At 38.5% G+C, this 24628-nt stretch overlaps 1 protein-coding gene across 5 annotated transcripts in view; it reads right to left on the minus strand.

The window, feature by feature from the left end:
• The window catches only part of LOC115601471 (trifunctional purine biosynthetic protein adenosine-3), a 37729-nt gene that overhangs the window by 12882 nt on the left and 219 nt on the right, over positions 1 to 24628 (minus strand). The window contains exons 1-14 of one of the 5 annotated variants that reach the window (XM_030471521.1): positions 22088 to 22159; positions 20725 to 20759; positions 16511 to 16659; positions 12316 to 12411; positions 11391 to 11565; positions 10574 to 10685; positions 9273 to 9341; positions 7167 to 7292; positions 6303 to 6390; positions 5803 to 5888; positions 5027 to 5195; positions 4207 to 4438; positions 1866 to 1960; positions 525 to 634 (exon numbers count right to left, since the gene is read on the minus strand). In XM_030471521.1, the coding sequence (XP_030327381.1) occupies positions 525 to 634; positions 1866 to 1960; positions 4207 to 4438; positions 5027 to 5195; positions 5803 to 5888; positions 6303 to 6390; positions 7167 to 7292; positions 9273 to 9341; positions 10574 to 10685; positions 11391 to 11565; positions 12316 to 12411; positions 16511 to 16655 (1503 nt within the window). In that variant the 5' untranslated portion in view covers positions 16656 to 16659; positions 20725 to 20759; positions 22088 to 22159. The other 4 variants (XM_030471511.1, XM_030471540.1, XM_030471501.1 and 1 more) reach the window with 4 other exon arrangements.

Consider the following 24628-nt stretch of genomic DNA (forward strand, 5'->3'; position numbering starts at 1 on the left):
AACGCAAGCAGAGAGCCTGCAACGGAAGGGGATTGAAATCACGCTGTTCCTCCTGCTCCTCCTTTATGAGGAGCAGCTTCATTTCTCATCATCGCTGTGAGCCTCCCCGAACATTTCATTTTAGGAAGTGTTACCTTCTTAATTGGCAAGTACAAAAGGCACTTTATGGAAGGGGACTGGACTGGAAAGGGTTTCATTGCAGTTTGCATAAACACAATAGCAACTGTATAATTGTTTTTCCCCCTGAATAACCTTTTTGAGGGTGGAGACTCTACCCTAATGGAGTCCCAAATTCCGTACTTAATATTAAAAATTAGTTATTTTAATCATAATTTCAAGTATGGCTATTTACATGCCATAAGTTAAATGTATATTTAATTATTTTGCCTGAAGAAGGGCAATTTCATTTTTCACACCCTTTTTAGAAAGACAAATAGGTATTTTTAAAAGACAACTAGAATTTTCTGTTGAAACGTTTTCCATTCTGTGTTATTTGCCTTCCTTTACATGGATTTTCACATTACCTTGAGTTTTGTGCCAACGCCATCAGTTCCAGATACCAAGACAGGATCTTTGTAACCAGCTGCTTTCACATGAAAGAGGCCAGCAAACCCTCCAAGTTCTGCCTTGCAGCCTGCCAGCCAGAAAACAAGAAAACAGCAAATTTTTACTTTCATGGCTTTCTCCAGGATCTCCAACACAAATTTGTCAACATGATTTTGCTATGTCAGCAGGAATCTTTTCTCTGACATTTAGACCCTCTTCACAGAGGCATGGGAGCTCTTCGTCTGCTCACAGTTGCTTTGTCTTTTTTCTTCATTACCTAAGGCAATACAAAACTTTGTGACTGAACATTCAATAATTACTATGACTGATACATTTCACCCTTGCACTTAGTATTTTTATGAAAAAAAAAAAACCCAAACAAAAAAACCCAAACCCAAACTAACCAAATCAAACCAACCAAACAACAACAACAACAAAAACCAGAAAAGAAATTGTAGTAACAGATTGAAGCCCACTGCTTCCTGGGAAAAGATGCTCTCTAGGCATTTTCCAACTGAAATTTCTTATCTCTTTGTCAATACTGCTACTTACAGTATATTAAGACTCCTTGTCCCTAAGACTGGTTGTGATAGGTAAGTATAGTAACCTTAAAACTAAAACTGGCTAAATCCTATGAGTGAACCAAACATGAGTAGAAAATACTATGAATGCTAGGAAATGACTAGTTGTACTAGTATGTGTGCATGTATCTATATTTTTCTATGTATACTGACATTATTTGAAGGTTCTCAGTTAATTTGAAGTAAAATGTTTATTTCATAAGTGAATGATACTTTAAATTTATCAAAAGAATTGCAGGGGCTTGCTAGAGCAAGATATGCCTGAGATCAAAACAGAAAAAAGGATTGAACTGATTCTGTTTTAACCAAGCAAAGATGCGTCTTCCGTATCTGTCTCAAGCAATGGATAGTAACTCTGAGGAATTCTACATTTTGTACACCTTTTTAAACATTCATATGCAAAAAATATATAATTTACTGTGCAAGAAATAATAATCGATGTAATGAAAAATGATAGAGTTTTTGCTTGCATTTATCCTTTTAGAGGGCTGAACTGTATTTTCTAACATCGTGACACTCAGGACGTACAATTTAGAGTAATTTTGTGAATAAAATCTGTAAACTTAATGAAGCACATTTTGAAGAGATCACTGGCATTTGCTTACCACAGATATTTCTTGTGTAATCTAGCAAGACACAGAACACAGAAATATGAGCATTTGTGTCAAGATCAAGATCAAATTATAAACCTCATTGCCATGAAGTGACTGAAACAGGAATAGAAGGTACAAGTCTTACCTGACCTTGATGTGGCTGCAGCTAGGGGTTTAATCTTCTGAACCAAAATATTCCCTGCTGCAATGTCTACCCCGCTGTTTTTGTAAGTTAGGCCTCTGGAAGAAGTTAAAAATACTGTTACAGCAATTGATTACTAAATACGCAAACATATTTTAAAATACAATTTATTTCTTTACATCACTGCATCACTAAGGGGATGAACCATTCGGAATCCTATTCTGCTGTCAAGTACCACTATTTTCCTGCTTGACAGTAACTAGGCTCATGGAAGATTATTTCTAAGTATTGCAGCCCTCATTTTGGGCAGGTTCAATGTCTCAAAGGTTAATCTTTTTGCTGTCTGGAACCTGGCCTGAAGATAGGAAGTATTATACCAAAGAAACAAAACTTCATGGATCTGCACCACAGAAAGTCTGCCGTAAGCAGTATTCAAATAGTTCCAGATATCTTGAAGACAGCACCAGAGCATCAGTATCATACTCTGTCCGGTCAAATACCAAAACAAAATGTATACAAAAATGCACTGCTAAATCAGAACACCTCAGCACCCTGCAGGATTAACTCAAGTTAGCTTTCCAACACAGAAGTATCACATAAATAAATAGTCCCCTATGACACTTTGAGAGTTTTACAACTGCAACTTGCCTCTCTTTATCACCTGAAATGACACTACCACAAAACCAACCACACCTCTTTTTCACTTAAATGGACTTTCTGTTAAAGTATATATCATAAAGTTTATTTAAAAAGACCTAAATTCTTAAGGACCATTTTAGCAATCTAGAAAAAAATGTCTGTAAACTCCAGGTGGTTTTTTTGCATACAGCCATACAACAAAGAAAACAGTATAAATTGGTGTATGTCATTTGTCTGTCCATATGACTGACTGGGGACATTAAGACCATCCCATATTTAGAGAAGGATATTTTCATTTTGGAGATAGTGAAAGTAATGACTTGCTTCTTAGTTGTATCACACTTACCTCACTCCAGTTCAGCAATTGTTATTTCTACACTGTCAGTGGCATGAACCAGGCTACCTGGTACATCCCTGTTCTAAGTTTATACTGATTTTAGCTCTCTCATTGATGTGATTCAGTCTTAAGTTTAAATTCAAAGGGTGAAACACACTGTTGATTAACAAGGACAAATACAACAAAACAACTGGCTGAAGAGTGGTGCTACCAGGAAAATACAAAGGTATCTGCACTCATATCACAGCTCAATGATTTCCAAGGGGAAAACAATTGTAAGAAGCAGCTGTTCAGCCTGTGAATAAGACTCAAGGAAATGCTAGCCTGCAATAACAAGAGACCAAAGTCAGGCCCTTTTAGTCTGGACACAATAAATATTCACCATATTTTCACCTTATTTTTAAAAGCATGGTATATCCTTTGGTTCTTCAAATAAATCTGTAATTTTTTCAATTTTCTTGAATATTGTTATTAAATAAATATTCTGGATTTTTCCACAAAGTGAAATGCATAGGACTTGATCCTGCAAAGCTGCCAAGATGCGGTGTGTCCCCAGCTTTACAGAGCCAACCATCACTCTTCCTTAATTATGTGAACACAGAGTCTGAAGTGAAACGTGCTTGACTGTCTGTTCTTCCAATTTTAGGATGTCTGAGCAAAAGTCGGTGCAGACTCAAGGACAGTGAAACAAGCATTGACTGTGCACAGATCCCAGGAGCTCCCTTTGTAAGCTAGGGATCCTCCCAGCACACAGGCACTCCAGTCAAGAAGCTCACTGGCTATGGCCCATGAACTCAGTGTTTTAGAGAACTGTTCATTAAAGAACTTTCTTGTCTTGCCTTACACATTGACCTGAATTTTTTTCTACTACAACACAATTACTAATTGCACATTTTCACAGAAATTTCTCAGAAGATGCACAGCACTTGATAGAGAAAGAAGACTAAATACAAACACCCTTGTTCATTTAGTAAGTTTATTGATGATACTTTTACAATATACTAATCAGTATATACTGGCAGCAAAAATGGCACTCTTCCTAATATGCTGCATAGACTAAAAAATACTCTATTATAAAAAGTTATGTTTTGAGCTTATTGAAGCATAGGCAGGCAGATATGCTTCATATTAGGTGAAAATGAGTTATTCCTACATGCTTGTCAGTGTAGTTTAACTCAGATTTGGGAGAATAAGAACATGGATGAGAGAGCCATCAAAAAGCCTGTTCTTTCCTTGGTTGGTCTTGCTTAGATTGCTTACAAGGATGGTAGTTAAAACCTGTCTAGAGTTATACATAATATCAACTAGTGAGGTCTTTAAGTCCCTTTTACACCACTTATTTGCATTTCAAATATTTCAAATATCTACCTGGATTGTTTCAGGAAAGCTATAGCCCGATAACCAATGTCCTTTCTATAAATGGCACCCTTGAAGTGTATGGCTGCTACTCCCTTGTTGGCTTCTTGCAGTGCTGTCATTAGATCCTCTTTAATAGCAGTTACTGTAAGGACTCTTCCTCCATTAGTCACCACTTTGCCATCCTTCAGGGCTGTGCCTGCATGGAACACCTCCAATCCTAGCTGCTTAGCCTTAGAAAGTCCTGTGATTGTTGTTTAAGAAAATAAAGTCAGAAAAATAAATTGATTAGAACATCCTCTATTAAATTACAATTAATAGATATTCAGCCCTTATTGACTGTGTCTAGAAACCACAACCAAATTTAGTGTGATCATGCTGGGAAATGGGAATAAATTTGTAAAACCTACATTTTGTGGAGAGACAGGTCTGCTACTTGTATGCTCAGAGAGAGAGATATTTAACTGAGACATCTGCATACAACATCTAACTCAAGCTGGATTTTATACTTCACTGACATACAAACCACAAAACACATCAGCATCATTATGTAAGAATCAGTGATCACTCCAGAACTACTTTACTGTAACACATATTAAAGAAATGCTAGAGAACTTAACAATATAGTGCAGAGAACTGAAAATATGATGGGTGCATTAACAATAAACTTTGATGCGTGAAAATTCAGCCATCTTTTCCTGACCCATAGCCACAAGATCTACAAGTTTCTATGTGTCTGTGTCACACTGATTCACCTTCATCCAGCGAAAGAGAGAATGGAGAGAGGGCAGGAGAGAAGTCAGACTTCTGTGGTTTCTCATGCTATATTCACCTGTTATTTCCAAACCCTTGGGATATGTTCCTGGATACCCTTCGCTAGCCATGACCACTGTCACAGCTGCACTGTCTTCAAACCACACTGGCATGGAACTAGACAACTTTTTATTGATAACTGCTTGCATAACTTCATACAAATCACTTTTCAACAGTGGAAGAATTACCTACAAAAATAGAGATTAGCAAATTAAAGAAAACAATGTACATTGTTACATCTTATCTCACTGACCTTTTAAAAATACTAATGCAACTGTAAAAATTAAATATGTTTGCATAGTGTATTTTAACACATATATGCATAGTGTGCATAATCTGCGTACCTTTAAAAATATTCTTCCTTGAAGGTAATTTCAGCAGGTAAAAGATCTGCTACATACAGAGGAGAAAAAGTAGACAACAAAGAACCCTATTTGTTCTGAAGAATTAAAATGAAGTGGTTTGTTCCACTTGTCAACAGAGAGCGGGGAAAAGAAGTGTTCACTTCTTTAATAAAGTAAAAAAAATAATTCAAGTCCATTCCAGAAAAGATAGGAAAGTGCTGAGTTTCACTCTAGCTCACCCTTGCAAAGCCCATCTTTGAGTATAACCTGCTGAAATCTCTGCAATGGAACAATTTCATAACAGACCTTCTGTTTTGAGTAAACAAACCAAATATTTTAAATCTCCATCAGCTAATTATTCATCTGAAAGTTAGGTAAGAATAATAGTAGATGGTAACAGACTTTTCTCTTCCCATAATGCCAAACTGTATCTACCTACAAAATAACTCACCTGACATTCTGGGTCACCAAATCTGCAGTTAAACTCGAGAACTTTAGGTCCATCTTTGGTAAGCATTAACCCAGCATAAAGCACGCCTAAAATAAAAATTACATAAAAAGCCATCTCAGCAACTGCATAGGTCATTTGTTTCATATTCATAATAGTGTTAAAAAGGATGACACCTGTGCTCATTTAAAGGCAGGATGTTGACACTTGAGAAGTGTTAAAAATAAATCAGGCAGAAATAGTTGTGGTTACAATTTTGCAGCTTATTTTCAAATGTTTTCCTCTCTGTTCTTCCTTACTTGACAATTATCCACCATTAATGAAATTATATCCATTGATTTCAATGGATGCTAAATCAAGTCTCTGATACCAAACCCAGTTTCCAAATAAATCAAAGTTCTTTTCCTTAACTTACACGGTGAGTTAGGCCTATGAAGAGGACAAAGTGAAAAAAAAAAAAGTCCTCCTCCTTATGATTAAAACCCCCAAACTTTTGTACATACCAAAATAGGGGACACCTTCTTTCCTCATGCCATCAACAGTTTTCTGAAGAACAGTATCTCTTATTTCCTTCAGTAAATCTTTAGAAATCTAATAAAACAGGATTAGAAAACAGTGTTTGTAAAAAAGGGAGTGCATGATTTTTCCTACTCTGATGGCTAGTGGTTTTAAGAACCAAGCAGAATATTTGGTGTCCTGCTCACTCCAAAGTGTTTCATACTAGTTTTTCATAGAAAACTAGTATTTCTTTCTCTCTCCTCAGACAACAGTATTAAAACAACCATTTGCATTTCTTCAGACACTTTTCCATGCTTAGATCTATATGTGTAAGCAATCAGCCTGGCTTCACTGGAACAAACCATTTGCACAGACTGGAATTTAGATAAGGCATCCCAAAGACAAATCACATTTGGAAAGTACAGTGATCAATAAGCAATGTTATTTTATTCAATAAACAAAATTAATAGCTTTATAGAAGAATATACCCCATATTTTTTTTGAAATAAAAAAGGAAAAATCACTGGCTATGACATAGGTTTAGAGAAAACAAAGTAAGTCCTTTTGCAAATAGAAGTTTCTTGCCTAATAGAAACCAAACTACCTTAAGCCACAACAAAATTCATCATTGCCTTAGTTTGGCACAAGATAAAAATGTGGCTTTAAGCACTTGGTTCCAATGACCTGTATTTCATAACATTAAAAAAAACCAACAACCAAATCAAAATATAAGGTTGCAGAAATAACAACATATCCACCTTTCCACTTCCTTCTGTTCATCTTGGTGGAACTGAAAATTCACACATGCTTTCCATACTAGAGCTGCAGCACAGCTGTAGGGGAATATCTCCTTATAAATACGTTTTTACCTGAGGTGCTGGGGAATAAGCTCCCATCCCTCCAGTGTTAGGGCCTTCATCTCCATCCATTAATCGCTTGTGGTCCTGGGCTGGAGGCATGGGAGCAATTGTGATGCCATCAGTGAAACATAAGCACTAGAGAACAAGGAGAGTAATTAAAACTCCAGTGTATGATTAAAATTAAAGCACAAAAACTACAAATATATTTGATTTTCAGTGTTGCAATAGATATTATAGATAAAACAAACTACGCATTCCAAACATTTCACTTTTCCCTCAGGAAGAAGTGCCTCATTTTGTACGACCTTCCTATGGAAATTACCTTTAATATAACATATAAAAATTACAACATAACGTCAGTAGTTGTACTGAAAGGAAATACGAAAAAGGTTAAAAAAATATTTAAAATATTCATGATGGAAGCTATTTCTTCCCTCACCTTCCTCCACTCCCTGCCCTGGAAGGAAGGCATTACATTCCTGTCAAGATTTCTTGTTCCTTGATAAAACTATTGAATTTTTAATTATTTATAAATCACTTATATAGCAGATGCTTTTACCCTCTTTATCTTCATAATAACAAGCCTTCTGGAATCTTCTGAACCTGGATGACAATCTTCACTGACCGGACTACTGCTAGCTGTACTCAAAACGTTTTAGGATGCCAATTAAAAAAACAAACAAGGACTTCCCTACATAACCTGAAAATGCCAAAATATTAAGATATGAAAAACTATAATAATTTTTGGAAGGTGAATTATTTTGACAGCCAAAGCAACCAGCACGTTTTTCATATTTTTGTCAGTTATCACGGAAAAAAACCCCTTTAAACTGCATGTTTATATTATTGTGTTTTTTTATAGTAAGTCTGCTAGTATTTTAAGGAGTAATTAAGAGCATTATGTATTTTCCACCACAGAATGAAGATCTGGATAATCCCTTAGTTCCTAAACAGGTCAAGCCAACCAGGAAGGAGTAAGGATGACCTGCACATCTGATTTCTTCATATCGGGCAGGAAAACAGACGATGCAAAGATTGGCAACAGTTGGAGATGATTGCTTGCTTTATAAATACCACCACCTTCAAGATGAATGCTCAAAACATCCAGCATAAGTCAATTCCAGCTCCAGGAGTTGGGAACCTGAGCTGGTACTTGGCTGTTCTACTTTATGTGAAGCAGGTGTCAAGTTGCTCAGACACCTCAAAACACAGGCTCTAAATTCTCCTTTTCTCCTTCACACTCCACTAATTACATCAGATATACTTTTTTAAACGAATGAACTGAATCAGTTTAAAATGAAGAAAATGTTCTTTCTACATCTGTAGAGTAAATCAACACTGTCAAAACATTCAACAGCCTTTGGTTCCGGGTCCTTTGTCCCCAGATGCACTTCCACATTGCAGTGTCTATGGCAATGAAACTCATTAAAAAGGATCCAGAAGGTGCCTGTCTTGAGCTGATTGTTCCCTTGCTCCGAAGGAGTTTACTGCTCCCTCATCATGCAGTTCAACATATTTCCTTCATCAGCAAAGCTGATTAAATGAAGTCCCCATCCTCCCTTACTCCCAAGCACTCCTTGCCTTGCTCTGCACCTCACCATCCTGTTACATGTACCGATTCAAATGGCACTGGCCTTTAAACCAGAACTCAGAAAACATGTAAGGTGGTGGTGCTGGTTTCTTTGAAAAATGATCTTTAGGTTGTAGCTTCACAAAGAGGTAACTAGTATAACTGAATCAAAGGCAAAAAATAGTGAAGAGGTAGCAGTGTGGAAGGGAAGGGACATCTTATACTGTCTTTGCTGTCAGAGAAATACTAACACAGAACTGCAAGCTCAATGACACTCAAAATTTTTAAGGTTTGATTTTTTTTTCCATGTGGCAAGAGTTGATTACTGTTTGAGTTACCTTCATTCAATTTTAATTATTTCAACAGACTGCAGGATGTTTGGCTCTTAACACAGCTGTCTTCAATTAATATAATTAAATTTATAAACAGATAACTGTTTTTAAGTAATAAAATCCTACACCTCCCTGCTGTAGGTACTTATACAGTATTTCCTAAATAGTTTAGAACAGGTATAATCAAAGTGTTACAGTGAGATGCACACTTACAGAAACTTCTTCTCCTTCAAGAAGTTCTTCAACAACAACAGTTTCCCCAGCTGTGCCAAAAGTCTTATCCTACAGTAAAACCAAAATCTCTTTAGTTCTGTTTTTGTTATTTTAAACTATTCAAAATGCAACAAGAAAAAATATTTCTACTACAGCAAGAAAAAATCAGCACAGTTTTGAGACTATTAATCCATTCTCCACCCTGGTTATGTCAAAAACGGTAAAATCTTTGATCCTCTTTTCTGTTTATTCCTAAATAAATGCAGATTTTATGTGTCAATGTTTTTAAATTACAGATGGTATTTATGACTTACTGAGCAATTCCTCATGCTCTAGCTTCTGAAGTTTTCACCCATTATACTGAGACTAATAGCAATCTCCATTAAGTCTATATTCTGAACTTTTATTTTATAAGAATGTGACCTTCTACGGAATACATTGGAAGAGGGCAATATTTTCATATTTCAACGCAATGTTTAAACACTGACTGCATATTCAGGCAAACTAAAAACAACCAACCTACACTGACAAGGTAATTTTGTGGATCTGTAAGACTCTCTGACATACTTTTCTTTTTTTGTTCAAGACACTGGGCCACTTGTTAAGACATATATTTGTCCAATAATCATACACACACACCAAAATGTGAAGGCAGACCCTATCTGTATTCGGACTCTTGAAACACAAGTGTCAAATAACATCTATGAATTAAGATAGCTCCACTGCATTGTAAGATGCTGTGCTGCCGACACCAGCTGAGGACCTGATCTGTATGTATCTTATTTTCCAGCTCTATGTTCCTAGCTCTTCAGATGAAATTGCTTCATTTCGCTTCTCTTCAGATTTTGATAGTCCTAATGTATTTGTTAAATATGTACCTAAATGTACACTTTACTTGAAATAATTCCATTGGAATTTCACTACACGCTTAAGTGCTGTGTGGCTGCAGTCCTAAAGCTGATGTTGCTTGTCAGGACCCAGGTCAATCACAGTGTTACTGTTACAGTGCTGTAGTACCTGTTTGATTGCAGCAGCTCAAATGGAACAGGCAATCCATATGGAAGTGTGGATTTTCTTTAAGAATGGTTCTATTTTAGCCCAAACTATGCCTCAGAGTACCCTTCCTCAAGCAATAAATATGACAAAACTTCATAGCTGTCCACATAATGGGTAAAAGATTTGATGCCTATTAGCCAAGTTCCTGTTACACAGAAATAAAGAATATCTCTGAGATTCTGAGATGGTTAACAACTTATTTTGTGTGAGAATTCTTCCAGTTAGTGCATGACATTTCTACTAACCTGCATGATTTCAGTAACAGCTTTGCATGCTTCTTCCTTGTTTGAAGCCACGATTACTCCTTTGCCAGCTGCCAAGCCACTAGCTTTTACAACTAAAGCAGGGAAGTTTGCACTTCAAAGACAGAGAAGAGGGATTCACCATAAACGCTCTGTATTGCAAATATATTTTGTAGACATTTTGAACATTTCAAATAGGTGAAAAATCAAAATATTTATAAGTTTTCATAGCAACCATTTTACCTTATTGAATAACACACAGATAAACACTAGGCTTCTCTTGTTATGCTATTTGGATAATGTTATGTGAGGGATTTCTGCTTCCTGGTTTTTTCTCCATCACTGAATTTCCTTACCGTTCTGAAAGGTTGCCTTCCTTTTAATAATTTACTGACGTATCATTTTTGGATCACCTGGATTGTATTCTGAAGAGTAGAACAGCATTTGCTGAGTAAGTCTCCAATGCAGAATTTATATTCATGGAAAAAAGGTATAAAGAAGGCAGAACAAATGACTACAAGACTGCAAGCTGGGTTTCCACAGTAGACAATTTGTAAAAAAAAAAAAATAAATAAAAAAGCTTGTCCTATATTCTCCTGTAAACTGAACACTGAATTTTCTTTTCATTTAAAGTAGCAAATAAGAACCATTTAATTATCAGACTTACTGCAATTTGATAGTGTTGTTATCCTTTAAAACCTTTACAGATGTTCTATCGCAGCCAAAAGTATTGATATATTAGTAATCATTTGATTGTTTGCTTTGGATACCTAGCACACTGCTGTAAAAAGAACTATTTGTAAAATGACAAGAATTTTACCTGTTAATAAAGCTACATGCTGCTTTAGGATCAGTGAAAGATTTCCATCTCGCAGTTGGGATCCCATGACGATCCAAAAAGGCTTTGGTAAAGCTCTTACTGGACTCCAGCTGAGCTGCCTTTTCTGTTGGACCAAAACACCTTATTCCAGTTGCTGTCAAGTCATCAACAATCCCTAAAAAGTACAACACAGAAAAGTTTCATAAATCATCATATTATTTATAGGAGTCAGGTAGTCCAAGTCTTGCAGACGCACTGATTTATTGGAACAAGTATATCACGAATAATAAGCCACATGTATCTATCCAGTGCCTATTTTAGATGCATTCTTCACTATAATCAGAAGCAGGCAACCCTGCAATATCTGGGGCTAAGAAGATCTGCTGCGTTTAGTAAGAGATGACAATCTCCCCTTGTTTTATTACAGCTTTTAACTAAAAAGTTGGCATTAGTCTTTTGTGAAGATGACAATTGTTGATTGTGTGAAAGGTTAAAACAGAAAAAATATCAGCATGTTTATAAACGTTGTGGTTTTGTGGTTGGTTTTTTTGGTTTTTTTTTTACCAAGTCTGAAATTATTATTATTATTTGAAAAAATGAAAACTCCATAGGAAAACCAAAACTCTAGTTAATGTTCCTATATGGAAACACTTTGATACCTCTTCTACTAATCCCAAGCACCTAAAAAAAACCTGAACACTTAAGGCTATTTTAAGTGTTATATTTTTCACACAATACCCTTCAGAAATTCATTTTCATCACACTACAACCCTGAATTTCAAGGAAACTGACACAGAGAATCTGTTTCCGTTCCTACTGAAGATACTGAGATACTGTTCAGTGGTGCACAGAAGACAGGGACTAAAATTTATTTTTCTTCATAAATTATGAAGACTATGGGTTTTTTTAGCTTGCTTTCTCTTACCAGCAGCAAGAGGAACCTCTGGGCCAACCACAACCAGCTTGATCTCCTGATCTCTGCAGAACCGGGCAAGCACAGCATGATTGCTGACTGAAATAGCTGCCAAAAATACACAACAGTGGTAAAACTGGATTCATTACTATTGCTTAGCACTTGTATTATCACATAACACCTGAAGCAGCACTTTCCCCAGTCTCACATTCTTGAATGGCAGGTCATTAGGCATCTGGAAGAGTGAGGTATGCACTAATATATAGACTTACATGCAAGGGTTAGACCAAAATACACCCTCAAGTCCCCAAGCAAAAGCTGTGGTTTGAAATGCACTGTCAACCCACTTTGCTCTTGAAGGTGAGAAAAACAATTTTGAGTTCCCCTACACTGCCATACATCTCTAAGAACATCTTGTTTCATCTCTAAGAACATCCTGTTTGCCACCACAAGAGGCATTGTGAAGGATCCAAGTGAAAACAACTCACAAGGAAAAAAACCATATATATTTTTCAGCCAGTCTCCTTCCTGAATAGGGTCACCATGAAGCTTTACACATGTTCATGCCAGTACCATGTAAGGGACAGGTACAAGTGGCTAGTGGTGGGATTGCAACTACTTTCTTTTCTCTTTTCCTTCTTTCTGTAGTGCCACACTAAACTGACTCCACAGAAACAAAGGGGAATCTCAAGACTTTTTTATTACATTAGGCTGAACTTAACAAGGGCAGGTACTGTAATTATGGGTAAGGTTATCTGGTCTTAGGCTTTTACGAACATTATCTTTCCATAAACAAACATTTAATATGACAATTCTTGGAATGCCAAAAACTGTGTCAACAAAGGAAAAAGCTTGCACGAAAGACAATGACAAGTGTCATGATAAAAAATTTACGCAAAGGCAATGCAATTCCACTGCTTTTATCAAGAATAAATAAAGCCAAAGTTTACAGAGGATGGGAACACAAACCCAGAACAGCCAAACCAGCAGTGAGCGCAGCCTGGCGTGGATTGGCTGACCCCGCGGGGAGGAGACTAACACATCAGGGCACAAAGCTGGCAAAGGGAGCGTGGTACAGCACAGCACAGACCCTCCTTGCAGCTGGACTACCTTCCTTTTAAGTTTGGTCTGTGATGTCCTCTTAGTAACTGTACTGCCAAGCACACCAGAAGCTGATGGTCTCTTCCAGCTAGTTTCCAGGGAAGTAATAAGAAACAAAAGGAGAGGCAGTGATACAGCTGCTTCTGCCAGACAGACACGATTTTGTGTCAGTGCCCACTGTGCTCCTGCAATCCTGTATGACTAAATTGCCTGCTTCCACAAGAGAAGAAGCTATTTCTGCCTAAGAGATGGCATAAAAGCAACTATCTGAAACCCACACTGTGGTTGTAATTTACCCTGTTTGGGTGGAGTGGGGGGGGAAATAGACTGAACACTAATACAAATTACCTCATTGATACCTATTTAACAGTTCAATTATATTGTTCCACCAATATTTTATGTAAGGAGAAGCAAAAGCCTTTGACTTCCTTGTGCAATTTATGTCAGTTGACTTCTGGCTCACAAGAGAGCAAAACCAAAAGCATTAACACACTTGGATTTAAACTACTGATTAACACAAAGGTCAATATTGTCTTTCAGTCCCATGGGGGTGTTGTGAAAGCAGCTAGAGAACAGCAGATCACAACCGAAGAGAGCTGGAGTTCTGGTGGGCCACTGGAGAGGGATGACCCCTGTTCCCTGCGCGAATAATCCATGTGAAGGGGAGAAGGGAAAGGAAAGAGCCTGTAAGGTGATTGCACTTTAAATCCCAAATTGTCTTGCCTCAGGTCTGATCTACTAGTGAATATGGCATAAGATTTACATGATGTGGAAATGTCCTAGTAACAAATCACATTGTTAATACATAATTTTAACTTTCCCCCAAACATAATTTTCCTCAGGATACAAACTGAAAGGGGATATTTTTGTAGCTGTGTTTCACGTCTCAAAACACCACCTAAATATTCCTTTTGAACCAAACAGAAGGACCTTGGACCAAGGCTTTCAAAGCTAGAGCTTAAAGTTAAAAGAGTAGAAGTTATACTGAGAGCTGTAATGTGATTGAAGGAGGTGTCAGGATGCTGAAGTCCATTCACAGACACACATACATCTATCTCCGGATTCAGCAAGCCTTTTTGTACACTTCTGGCACCAAAACTGCCATGCTAATTAAATATAAATTAAAACTATATTTAGTCACTCAACCTGAATCTGTCTTTACTGTCAGAAATGATTACTGACTCAGATTAACCATGAAAACTGGTTTTGGTTTTTTTTTTATTTACATACAGGCACGTTTGAAAAATTGAAGTCTATAATTTTAAGCTCACCATTATGTATTTCAGAAACCATCTGAGAACCAGAGTTGCAATGCTAATTAAAGGCAATCTCATGAGCCATGAGAGGAGGATGAACTTTCAGAGACAAATCTTGATTGTATCAAAAAACCCCAGAAACAATGGTAGCAGTTTCACAGACATTGTTGCCCAGGCTCACACAATCTAACAGGGCTCACACGCTTCTGCAGAGTTGTTCTCCATTTTTTTCCCTGCATTAAAATCTAGACCGCGATGATAGAACTAAAATGCCTGAGCAGATAAGACAAACTGTTTTCTTAAAAACAAAGAAGTCAAACTCTTCACAAATTCTAGATTCTGCCTGCCTCCTGGTTGGCTGAGGATTTCTCTCCCAAAATACATGTGAACCCATAACCTAGTAGAAAAGATTTTAGTACAAGATTCAGTAAAATATTTTTGGACCTGGCTCAAGCATTATTACGCACATGCTCAAATATTTTCCACTGTTGAGGGTACAGTATTTTTTATGGAATAACAAGGTGAAAGAAAAGCGCAGCAGTTTTTAAAAGACACCACTTGAGAAGAAATACTGCAATTAACATTCCGCAGGCCAAGCAGGCTGGCACTGACTCCATTTAGCACAAGGGTAAAGATTTTTGTTTGAATTTCTGGGATGAGAAGGAAACGTATGACCTTCCTGTCAGGCTCTTCCTTGGACCTGCTCCTCAGAGGCCAAATAGAACAAAAACCTTATAATATTGTGACTAGTCAAAGAAATTAAGGACAAAGTTATTTAGACAGCCTGTAATTAAGCATTCCAATGGAATTAAATATAATTACCTGCTGTACAACAATCTGACAGGATTCATGTTTCCACATGAGATGGTAACAAAAAAAATATTTTACTTGCATGCAAGTAAGAATGCAGAAAATTGATGTATATAATTTATGTTCACATGCATACTGTGTTAACTATAACTCTGTATGTTATCACATGTTTTAAAGTGGAAACTTTAGTTGGTTGTTTCAAGTACCTAATTCAGGATCTGTTATATAAAGGACACAAAACAGGATTCTGAGTAATTACACTGGGTTTTGTACTGATTCACTCTGTGCCTCCAGGCAAGCACCTTAAGACCAGTATTTTTTTAAATGTGGCAATAATTTTGGATGCTCAATTTGAAATACCTTCAGCTTGATTTCTCAAAACCACTAACTATGAATAATCTCAAATACAGCCAGTCAGAGCTTAACACATTAAGCTAGAAGCTCAAAACAGGCAGTCAGTACAAAGAAAGAAACATCTGAAAATAACCTTAACTTCTTAAGGTCACCAAGACAAAGGAATGAACATTTTCCTATGGTGGAACATTTCAGGTGAGAAAGTATTCTCATCAAAGTTTGTAGGGATCACAGGGCTTCCATACACTTGAGAATATAGTAGTGAATTTAGTACTTTAGGTGCTGACATTTGCTTCAGGCACTTTTCAGCTGTTCACTGAGCAGTTACTGAACTGCACTGTGTACCAAGAGAAACCACCAACCACCACCCCTTCCCTGCTAAGCTGCTAGGAGTTGGGAACCACAGCAGCTATCTGTCCTGAGCTGGATTCTTGTAGGAATGTGCATCAGATAGATGGGAGTTTTAGCTGCATCCGCCAACCCCAAACCTAAAGGATTAGATATCACAACTGAGATAATATAAAATCAGATTTTCTTAATTCTTAACTGCATCTGTATGTTCTATTCCACATGTCCAAAACCTTACAAGATAGTAATAATCCTTTCACATTAGCTGTGATTTCAGATCAATGACTAGAACAACTTACTGGTTATCAAATTTAAAAGTGGTATTTGGGGGGTTTTACCTGAATTGGAAATTTTTCCACTGTCAGCTGTTCCTGCATTTCCTGGAGCAACAAACACATGTTCTACATGTGGAGACTGGGCCAACTTCCAGGCCAGCGCATGCTCTCTCCCTCCACTGCCAATCACAAGCACTCGATCAGCCATTAGTCTGCATAAAACCAGAACACAAGCAAAACAGCCAGAATTAGCTGCATGAGGTTAGGAAAGCAAGAGCTACACAGAGCACAGTTTTAAGCACTGGGTGCAACGCAGTTCACAACAGAGATGGATGTTACTTTGCTTCAGGCAATGATATTTCTATAAAGGTTTTGTTGGTAAAAAAAAAAAAGAGAGAGAGAAAGAGAGAGATGTATATGACAATGCATAACTGACTTAATCAGATGTGATATAAATTAAACATCAAAGACTGAACTGCTCCAGAACACAGAATTAACCTGCAGAGCAATCCATCTTGGGTTTTCCTTTAGTTAGATTGGCAACTGCTCCAAGTTATACAGAAGTCTGTGATACAGGAAAAACACGAGTGACCAGGCCCATAGAAATTCCTGGTGAATCCAAGTCTGCAAAGGGCAAAGCCCTTCTGATGAACTAACTGTATGAACACAGTATTACAGTGTTTAGAGCCGAATGGGAAATCAACTTCCAGCTCTGGCTTTCCTTAGGAGAGAACAACCACAAGGCAAACAACAGGGGAGACCCTCTCTCCCATTCCACTGAGTTTTAGGAAAACACATTAATGCTGTCTTGGCCTCAATAAAGCAGATGTTTGAATAAAGGCTGTAAGTTCATTCCAATTTTAAACTGTCCAAAACCTTTTCAGCAGTTTGGAAACAAAATGGTCACAAAAATGAAATGAACTGTCTCAGTTTTGCCTTCCCTACGTCATCTGTATGTGTACATGTACCCTACACATATTGGACTGATGTCAGTATTACAATTTTTTCTTTGAACAGTTTTGAAAGTTAGCCTTTGCTTTTTAAGATATATTTACTTCTATGTGTATTCTTTACATATTTACTGACGTACGTCACCTCAGAATTGCTATCCTGACAATGATACCACAGAGCTAGCAAGGGAATAGGAGAATCTGCTTACACTGAAAAAACCCCACTGGAATCCAGAAAATCCTAAATAAATGAATAAAGTACATAATTTATAAAATAAGCTCATATGTGTTTATTTGGAGTTCATAGAAAAGCAAGGCCTAACCTCCTAAACTATTCAAAGAATAAGCTGTTAGAGTCACATTTGTCCAACCATACATAAATTACACATACAAACGATGCCACTGCACTGGTTAAAGTGAGAGTTTTATTCACAAAAGTCAAATGCTCCCCAATGAAGTTATTCAGTGGAGCAAAGAGTGAGCAGCTACAAGTTGGCAGGTGGTCCTAAGCCCAAGTGCGGCGTGCACTCACCACTCACAAAAAAAACCCCAAACAATCTAAAGCTTTAAACCTTAACTTATGCAAAATAACAATCTAAACCTATTTAAACCTATTTTTGAAATGGTTTAAACATTTTGAGTAATGAGAATAAACAAAATCAGTTTTGTGTTGAAAATGGCACAATTTATTCAAAGGGCTTTGCCTGCCCAGTGAAGGGGTGTGATGTGTCCCTCCCCTGTAGACATCACCATCCATTCATCAGGAGGAGGAATGCAACCCAGGTGAAAATCTTAGTCAAAAGGAACAACCAGTCTCCTTGTTGTAATCCCAGCACACGTAACACACAACCCTCACTCATCCCTGTGCCTCTTCCATTAAGCAGCTGGTCATTGAACTGCGCTTGCCAACATGTACAGTGCCTCCCAAGGTGAGCTCAGGAAAAACCCTGACACATATCATAGCTTGAATACACACAGATGACAGCACCATTTCCAAAGGCAGTGAAAAGTCAAGTCTCCTCTGCAGTCCCCTCCTTTGAGGGAGGACAAGAGAGGATGACTAGAACAAAATAGCACATATTAAGCAAAAGAAAAGGAAAAAAATACAAAACCACCAAACAACAGATTTCTAAAAGAAAAGCAAAAAGACATGATAGAAAGCAAATTTTTAGCCAAATGATAAGGCAGGGACATGTGCCTCTCCCTCATGTCAGCTGCTACAGCTTGACTTGAATAGAGCTGCTCTGATAGCTCTGACCCTGAAGAAACCTGTCCTTCCTGAGGATCTGGACTATGGAGGAAACAACTTCTGCTCTGAGGGCGCTATGCAATGTGTATGGTGAGCCTGAATTTTAAATCCAAGCCCACTGTAATAAACTTTAGATAGGAAGAGCCCACACATGTTGTTCACTATGAACTAAACACAGTGGAGTTAAACTTTAATTGGAGGTTCAGGCTGGAGATCAGTAACTTTCTAATCAACAGTGTTTGACAAGAGATACATGTTGCAAAGTTGCAGATGTTTTAATTGCAAAACTCCAGGATTATTTACAATAAAAACAATAAAACCAAAAAACCCATGGGGTAAAAATTACCAGTTATGGTATACATACGTGGGACACCAAGTTACACTAAGCCTCTTTGGTATTAGAATTCAAGCAAAAAGAGAAGATGAAAGATTAAGAGATTGGCTACAACAAAGGGATGACTTAGATAAAGGCAAAAATAACTAACCTAGGAAAGAAGAATGTAATATAAAAGAATAAACATTTATCATGTAGCAGGCAGCTATCTCCTACACTAAAGTTAAAGCAAACAAGCATGTTTCCAGTGCTGCCCAGAGACAGTCATCATTAAATAGTAATTTTTGAGGCCAATTTTATCAACAATAAGTTGAACTATACACATTACCTAATTTTCTTACAACTACCTCAGAACTGCATGCAGAGATTTGAATCCAAACAGAGAATATACTTACCCTCCCTTATGCACGGCCAGTCTGAGGAAAGTAGTGCTCAAGAGTTCAGATGTGCAAAGAGAAAGGAGATAAGCAGCCTCCTGTTCAAATGTAGTACCCCTGGCCCAGTACTACCGCCCCCATTGACGACACTGCGCAGCTAGCCAATGAACAGGAAAGACCTGACCAGCCATTCCAGCTGGGAAGAGGGGACAGAAACTTGCATACAGATAGATGGTCTAGGAGTGAAAAGCAAAACCTTTGCAGAGCAGAAGCAGCGCATCCTGTTGTTTCTAAACATGCAAAATGAATTCTGAACTGTCCCAGGCATTTTTTGCAGTTAAAATCTATTTGCTACTCAGATTGTAAACATTCTCTTCTTATCTAAAAATGTATTTTGGCTATGCATAAAAATGAGGCTAGGTATAGTCCTATGTATATCAACAGCATGAAACAACAAGGTGCATGATGCACATTCACGCTCCACTAAGCCTAGTGCTTAAAAATAGTAGGACAGGCTTGAAGATCCAGTGACACTGTTGCCAGCTAAAGTAACTCACCACGCTGGCAACTCACTCAAAGAATCACTTCCTGTTTTGCCCTGAAGTAACATATTCTAATACTACTGTCAGCTAAAAAAAAATTTAATAATATACAGCATGAAGTTTTATATGGGAGCAAGTAAAATGAACAAGCCATGTAGCATATGTTCAAACAAAATGTAACCAATTTATAACAAAGTGTGAGCAAAAAATAAGTTTCAGCCATTTGTTTTGAAAGTCAGTGTTATTTGTGCATCCCACAAGTGGTATCCTAGCAACTTTTATTTAGGGATGCAGCTTGAGAAGAACTTCTGGTGGCAATCCCAGTTTAGGAGGCTCAAATCTAGCAGTGGCAGCCTTTCTTTTTTTGCACTGACATAGAAAAATGTCATGTAGGCCCTCTGCTGCCCAGCAAGATCTTGCATCAAAAACCGAAATTCCAAGAGGCAACATTTCTTTTTATTTTGTCACCAATACGAGAGTAAAAAATCTGTTCTCAAAAGACTTAAAGCCATTCACAAGCTAGATATTTCTTCTGCGAGGATTATCACAAACTCAGTTTTTTTGGAAACAATTGGTGAAATCCCTAAAAATTCCAGAACATGGAGCATAATTTCCTTCAGCAACCATTGTTTGCTATTGTAAAGAAGGAAAAATGAACTTATACAAAGTAAGAACAGGAAAGCAAAAATGAGCTGATCACTCAGTGTATCCAAGTGGAGAGGACATGAGGATAGAGTGAAGACAAGTCGATTTCCAGAGGAGTAAGTCAGCAGAGAACGAGCATCAGCCTAGACACCTTTATCCTCCACGAAAGGCAAGGCTCACCAAGAAGATGGGCAAATCTTCCAATAGGTCAGAGCCTGCGGAGCAGAGAAAATAAAAGTGAGGAAGGCAAACCCATCAGTATCTCATGGCTTTCCCCATTCTGACTCCTCCACAAGGCACATTCAGATTTCAAATACAGGTAGAATTGAGAAGAGGCTACTAACTCAGTTGCTGCCCCTTTCCTATTAACATGGAAGGGACAGCAGCCATTGACTCCTTCTAAAACTGATCCTGTGCACAGATTTGGGTGTTAAACTCAGCTCCTTGGTTGTATTTATGAAGATAACTCTGTAAGAAAATGTAAACTCTTTAAGCAAGTTCTTCCCAAGTTTCAGTTTCATATCATGTGTGGTGCAAGTTACCTAAGTGTTTTATCTCAACTAGGTGGAGTCTCATAATAAGCTGTTGCCTTATTACCTCACCCCTAACTAAAGCAGTAAAAAGGTGCAATTAAAATAAGAGCTATGCAGTGTGGTGCAAACAGTAAAGGGCAGGACTGGTGGCAGCTCACTGCTTCAGATAGTGTCTTTTTTATTTCTTAAATTAAGCTCCAATACTGTTGGCTTTCTTTGTGCTCCTTGATTTAGAGACCTGGTGGAGTGTGTTTTGCTTTGGCGAGCCAAATACACCAAAACTTGAAAACCTGTGTGAAAAGGTGCCTTGAAACAAAGTAGTTTTTTAACAAATACTTTCAGTGTCTTAGTTTCAACAATATCTGAGCTGAGGCTGGAGTCACAATGGTAACAAATGGGTATATTTAAAATGTTGCACTATGCAGCATCCAAAGAGCTTCTGACCTTCACTAAAAAGTACTTGCTGTTCAAGCAGATTCACACTTCCTGCAAACATTTACCCTTGAATTAATGCTAGACCCATTCATATACCTTGTTGCCATTGGAAAGGGATGTTGTGAACCCAGACACACTTTCCCTTTCCTTGTACTGGCACCAGAGTGGACGTGAGTATAGTCAATTCACTGAGATCTCATAAAACTAAGCTGGGGAGGAGAGGGGGGAGAATCCAAACCAGATTTCTGTAAGCTGAACTGGCTTGAAGTGCAATCAGCCAAGGTCTAGAGACACTAACAGTGCATGGATGGGACACCAGATCCAAGCAGAAAAATTCGAGGGCAAGACCTGCCTTTCAGGCAGCAACAATCTACTGTATTACTGCACGCATAACACTTAACCTTAGCCTATTTAAAAGCTGAAATACCTTAGCTTCCCAACACTGGGATTCCGGAAACCTGACACAGGCATTCAAGTCTCTTTATACAAAAGACATGGTCCCTGTCCAGAGCATCTTAACTTCTGCCTTTCCTAGAGCTTAGGTTAAAAAATGGCCCAGCAGTGACAGCGCTTACCCCAAACTCAAAGAACCCAAGCTCAGTGTCACCAAGAAGGTTCAAACCCACACGCCCTCAGTCCCTGGAATAGAGTTCTTATCACCTGGCTTCGTACTTCCTCTTGAAGTTAGGCAGGAGAAGAAAAAGAAACAACGATTCACAGGGGACAGGAAAAACACAAAGCTGGGCAGGCTGTGCAATTCAGCTGCCACCCCACTGAGTGTAGTATTAGTTTCTAGCTCTAGCAGTCAGGACCGTTTAGACCTAAATTGAAACAATGGATTGGAGAAAAAGCCAAACCCTAGAACTTCCTACTTCCATCTTCAACAGCTAGGCTGCTGCCATAGTCTCCCTCCTGGGAACCTGCCATCCTTTACTTGGCTCCCAAACTCACCAGCAGCCAGGTGCTGTGGTCCCAAACCCCCTCAGGCTGAACCCAGCCCTTCTGCTTTCTGAATTAATGCTATAATCAGCAGGCTAAGTAATTTCCTTATGACTGAGAGTCCGCTGTGCGTCATGAGTGCACACAGATCTCAGCACACACAAGGTGAGCTCCAAGCTGGCCTTCTCGGTGAATCTCTGCCAACTGCTGGACCCTGTTCAAGCTTGGAGAGGAACCAGAGGCTGAAATGCGCAAGCTGCAGGTTCACCAACTGGTCTTTCACACTGCCCTTTGCTGGTGCAGCTTCCCATTGGTCCCACCAACTTCTCCACCTCCAGTCTCTCCTCCCCTCTCCCTCCTGTGTGTGCCAAGGGTGTTCAGTCACTTGGATCAGGTAGACAATAACACTGGAAAGTTAATACTGCAACAGTAACTAACCCAGTAAAGTAAATATACATATATATGTATACACTTATAAAGGAAATATTTTCTGCCAGCTTAGTGAGCTAAACTAACTCACTGAGGGATGAAGTGATCACCACAGAGAGTACAAAGGAAGCAGCAGAAGCAGGCAGCCAGAGAGGGTGAAAAGAGCTCGGTTATGCTGCAGCAAACCGCTCATCAGACCAGCTGTCCTGTGCACTGCACCCTCAGATCATCTTGATTGAGCGAGAGACCATAACGCAGCTGGTGGCAAACGCTGCTTCACAATTTACCTTCTCACCCAACTGCTCGTTCCCACCTCTTGCACCAGCCTGCTTACGGTCACAGGGTGAGTTGGATCAGAAAATTACAGGAGGGCTGGGGAAGGGAAGAGATGCATGTCTCTCCATGGTTTTTTTCCTACGTGGATCAGTTTCTAGAGGAAATTCACCATGTCAATTGTTCAGACAGCTCTGCTGGTGCAATGGAAGGTAAAAAAAAAGAAATAGCCATGGCACCTAAATTAGCAAAATGGACAAAACACAACCATGGAACTGGAAGTTTAGACTAGAGCAGCTTTAGACTCATCCTGAAGGAAAACAACACAGCCTTAGAGAACATTTTTCCTCAGATTTCAATACCATGAAGAGTTGCTTAAGGAGTTCAGAGACCTCCACAGTCAGGTGGCAATTATGATTTTTAATTATAGCTTTGGGTTTAAATAAACTTTTGTTTATGTGTTTTATTTAGGACTAATTCATGGCTCTCACCCAGCCATGTACTGTGGTGTATCAGATCACTTTAGAAAACAAAATCAAACAAGAAAAGTCATTATTATCTGTGTTTCACTCCTGCAGAAATCATAGCATCATGCTGAAGGCCTGAATCAGAGCTGAGATTAAAACCTCTGTCTTTCATGGCCTGAACTGAGGCTCTGCGGGACAGGCACCTTGCCTCCTCCAAACAGCCAGATTGTGTATTTCCTAGGCAAAACATTACCTCAAGTTCTGCTGCTAAAAATAAATAGAGTCATAAACTTTTACAGCCATCCTTGAAGTACTAAATTTCGATGCTTCCAACTCCATGTAGGAAGCTGTCAGTGTCTTTCATCACTGATGCCTCCTCAGCAGAAGCTACTAGGTAAGAACCAGAATGAATGGGGAGAGGGGAGAGAAATACCCGTTCTGTGTTACTATTTCAGTTATACACAAAACATAGTTAAACAAGTATTAATTTTACGGATTAATTTCAAGTATCTACTGGATAGATTAAAAACAAAAAAAAAAAAAAAGAAGAGGGCCAACGTTAAAGTTAGCAAGCCTCAAACTTCACAAACAGCAGGGAAAGAATCAAAGTGAGTCAAAGTCCAAAACAAAATAGGTTGAAAGTTTAATATTTACTTTAAAGCAAATATTTCATCACTTTTTCAAAACCAAACAGAGCAGAAAGGGAAAAAAAAAAAAAAGGGAGGTATAAAAGGCACATGCTTTTTAAAATACTTTAAAGCGCAGTACATTGAAAAACGCTACACATCAGGCTCCTCAGAAGTAAATCTGAGCAGGAGAGAGCTAAAATAGATATGTATACGAATAAGCCATTAGCAACTCTATCTCCACAGGCTCCTTCACGGCCACAGGAGCGGGTCAGAGCAGGACCCGGGCTAAGCCACAGCCGCCCGGGGTTTCAGACGAGGCCCGCTCACAGCGACCGCCACGACAGCGCCCCCCGGGCCGGCCGCCATTTTACCGCGCGGG

Source organism: Strigops habroptila, chromosome 2 (assembly GCF_004027225.2).
Source record: "Strigops habroptila isolate Jane chromosome 2, bStrHab1.2.pri, whole genome shotgun sequence".
Lineage (NCBI taxonomy): Eukaryota > Metazoa > Chordata > Aves > Psittaciformes > Psittacidae > Strigops > Strigops habroptila.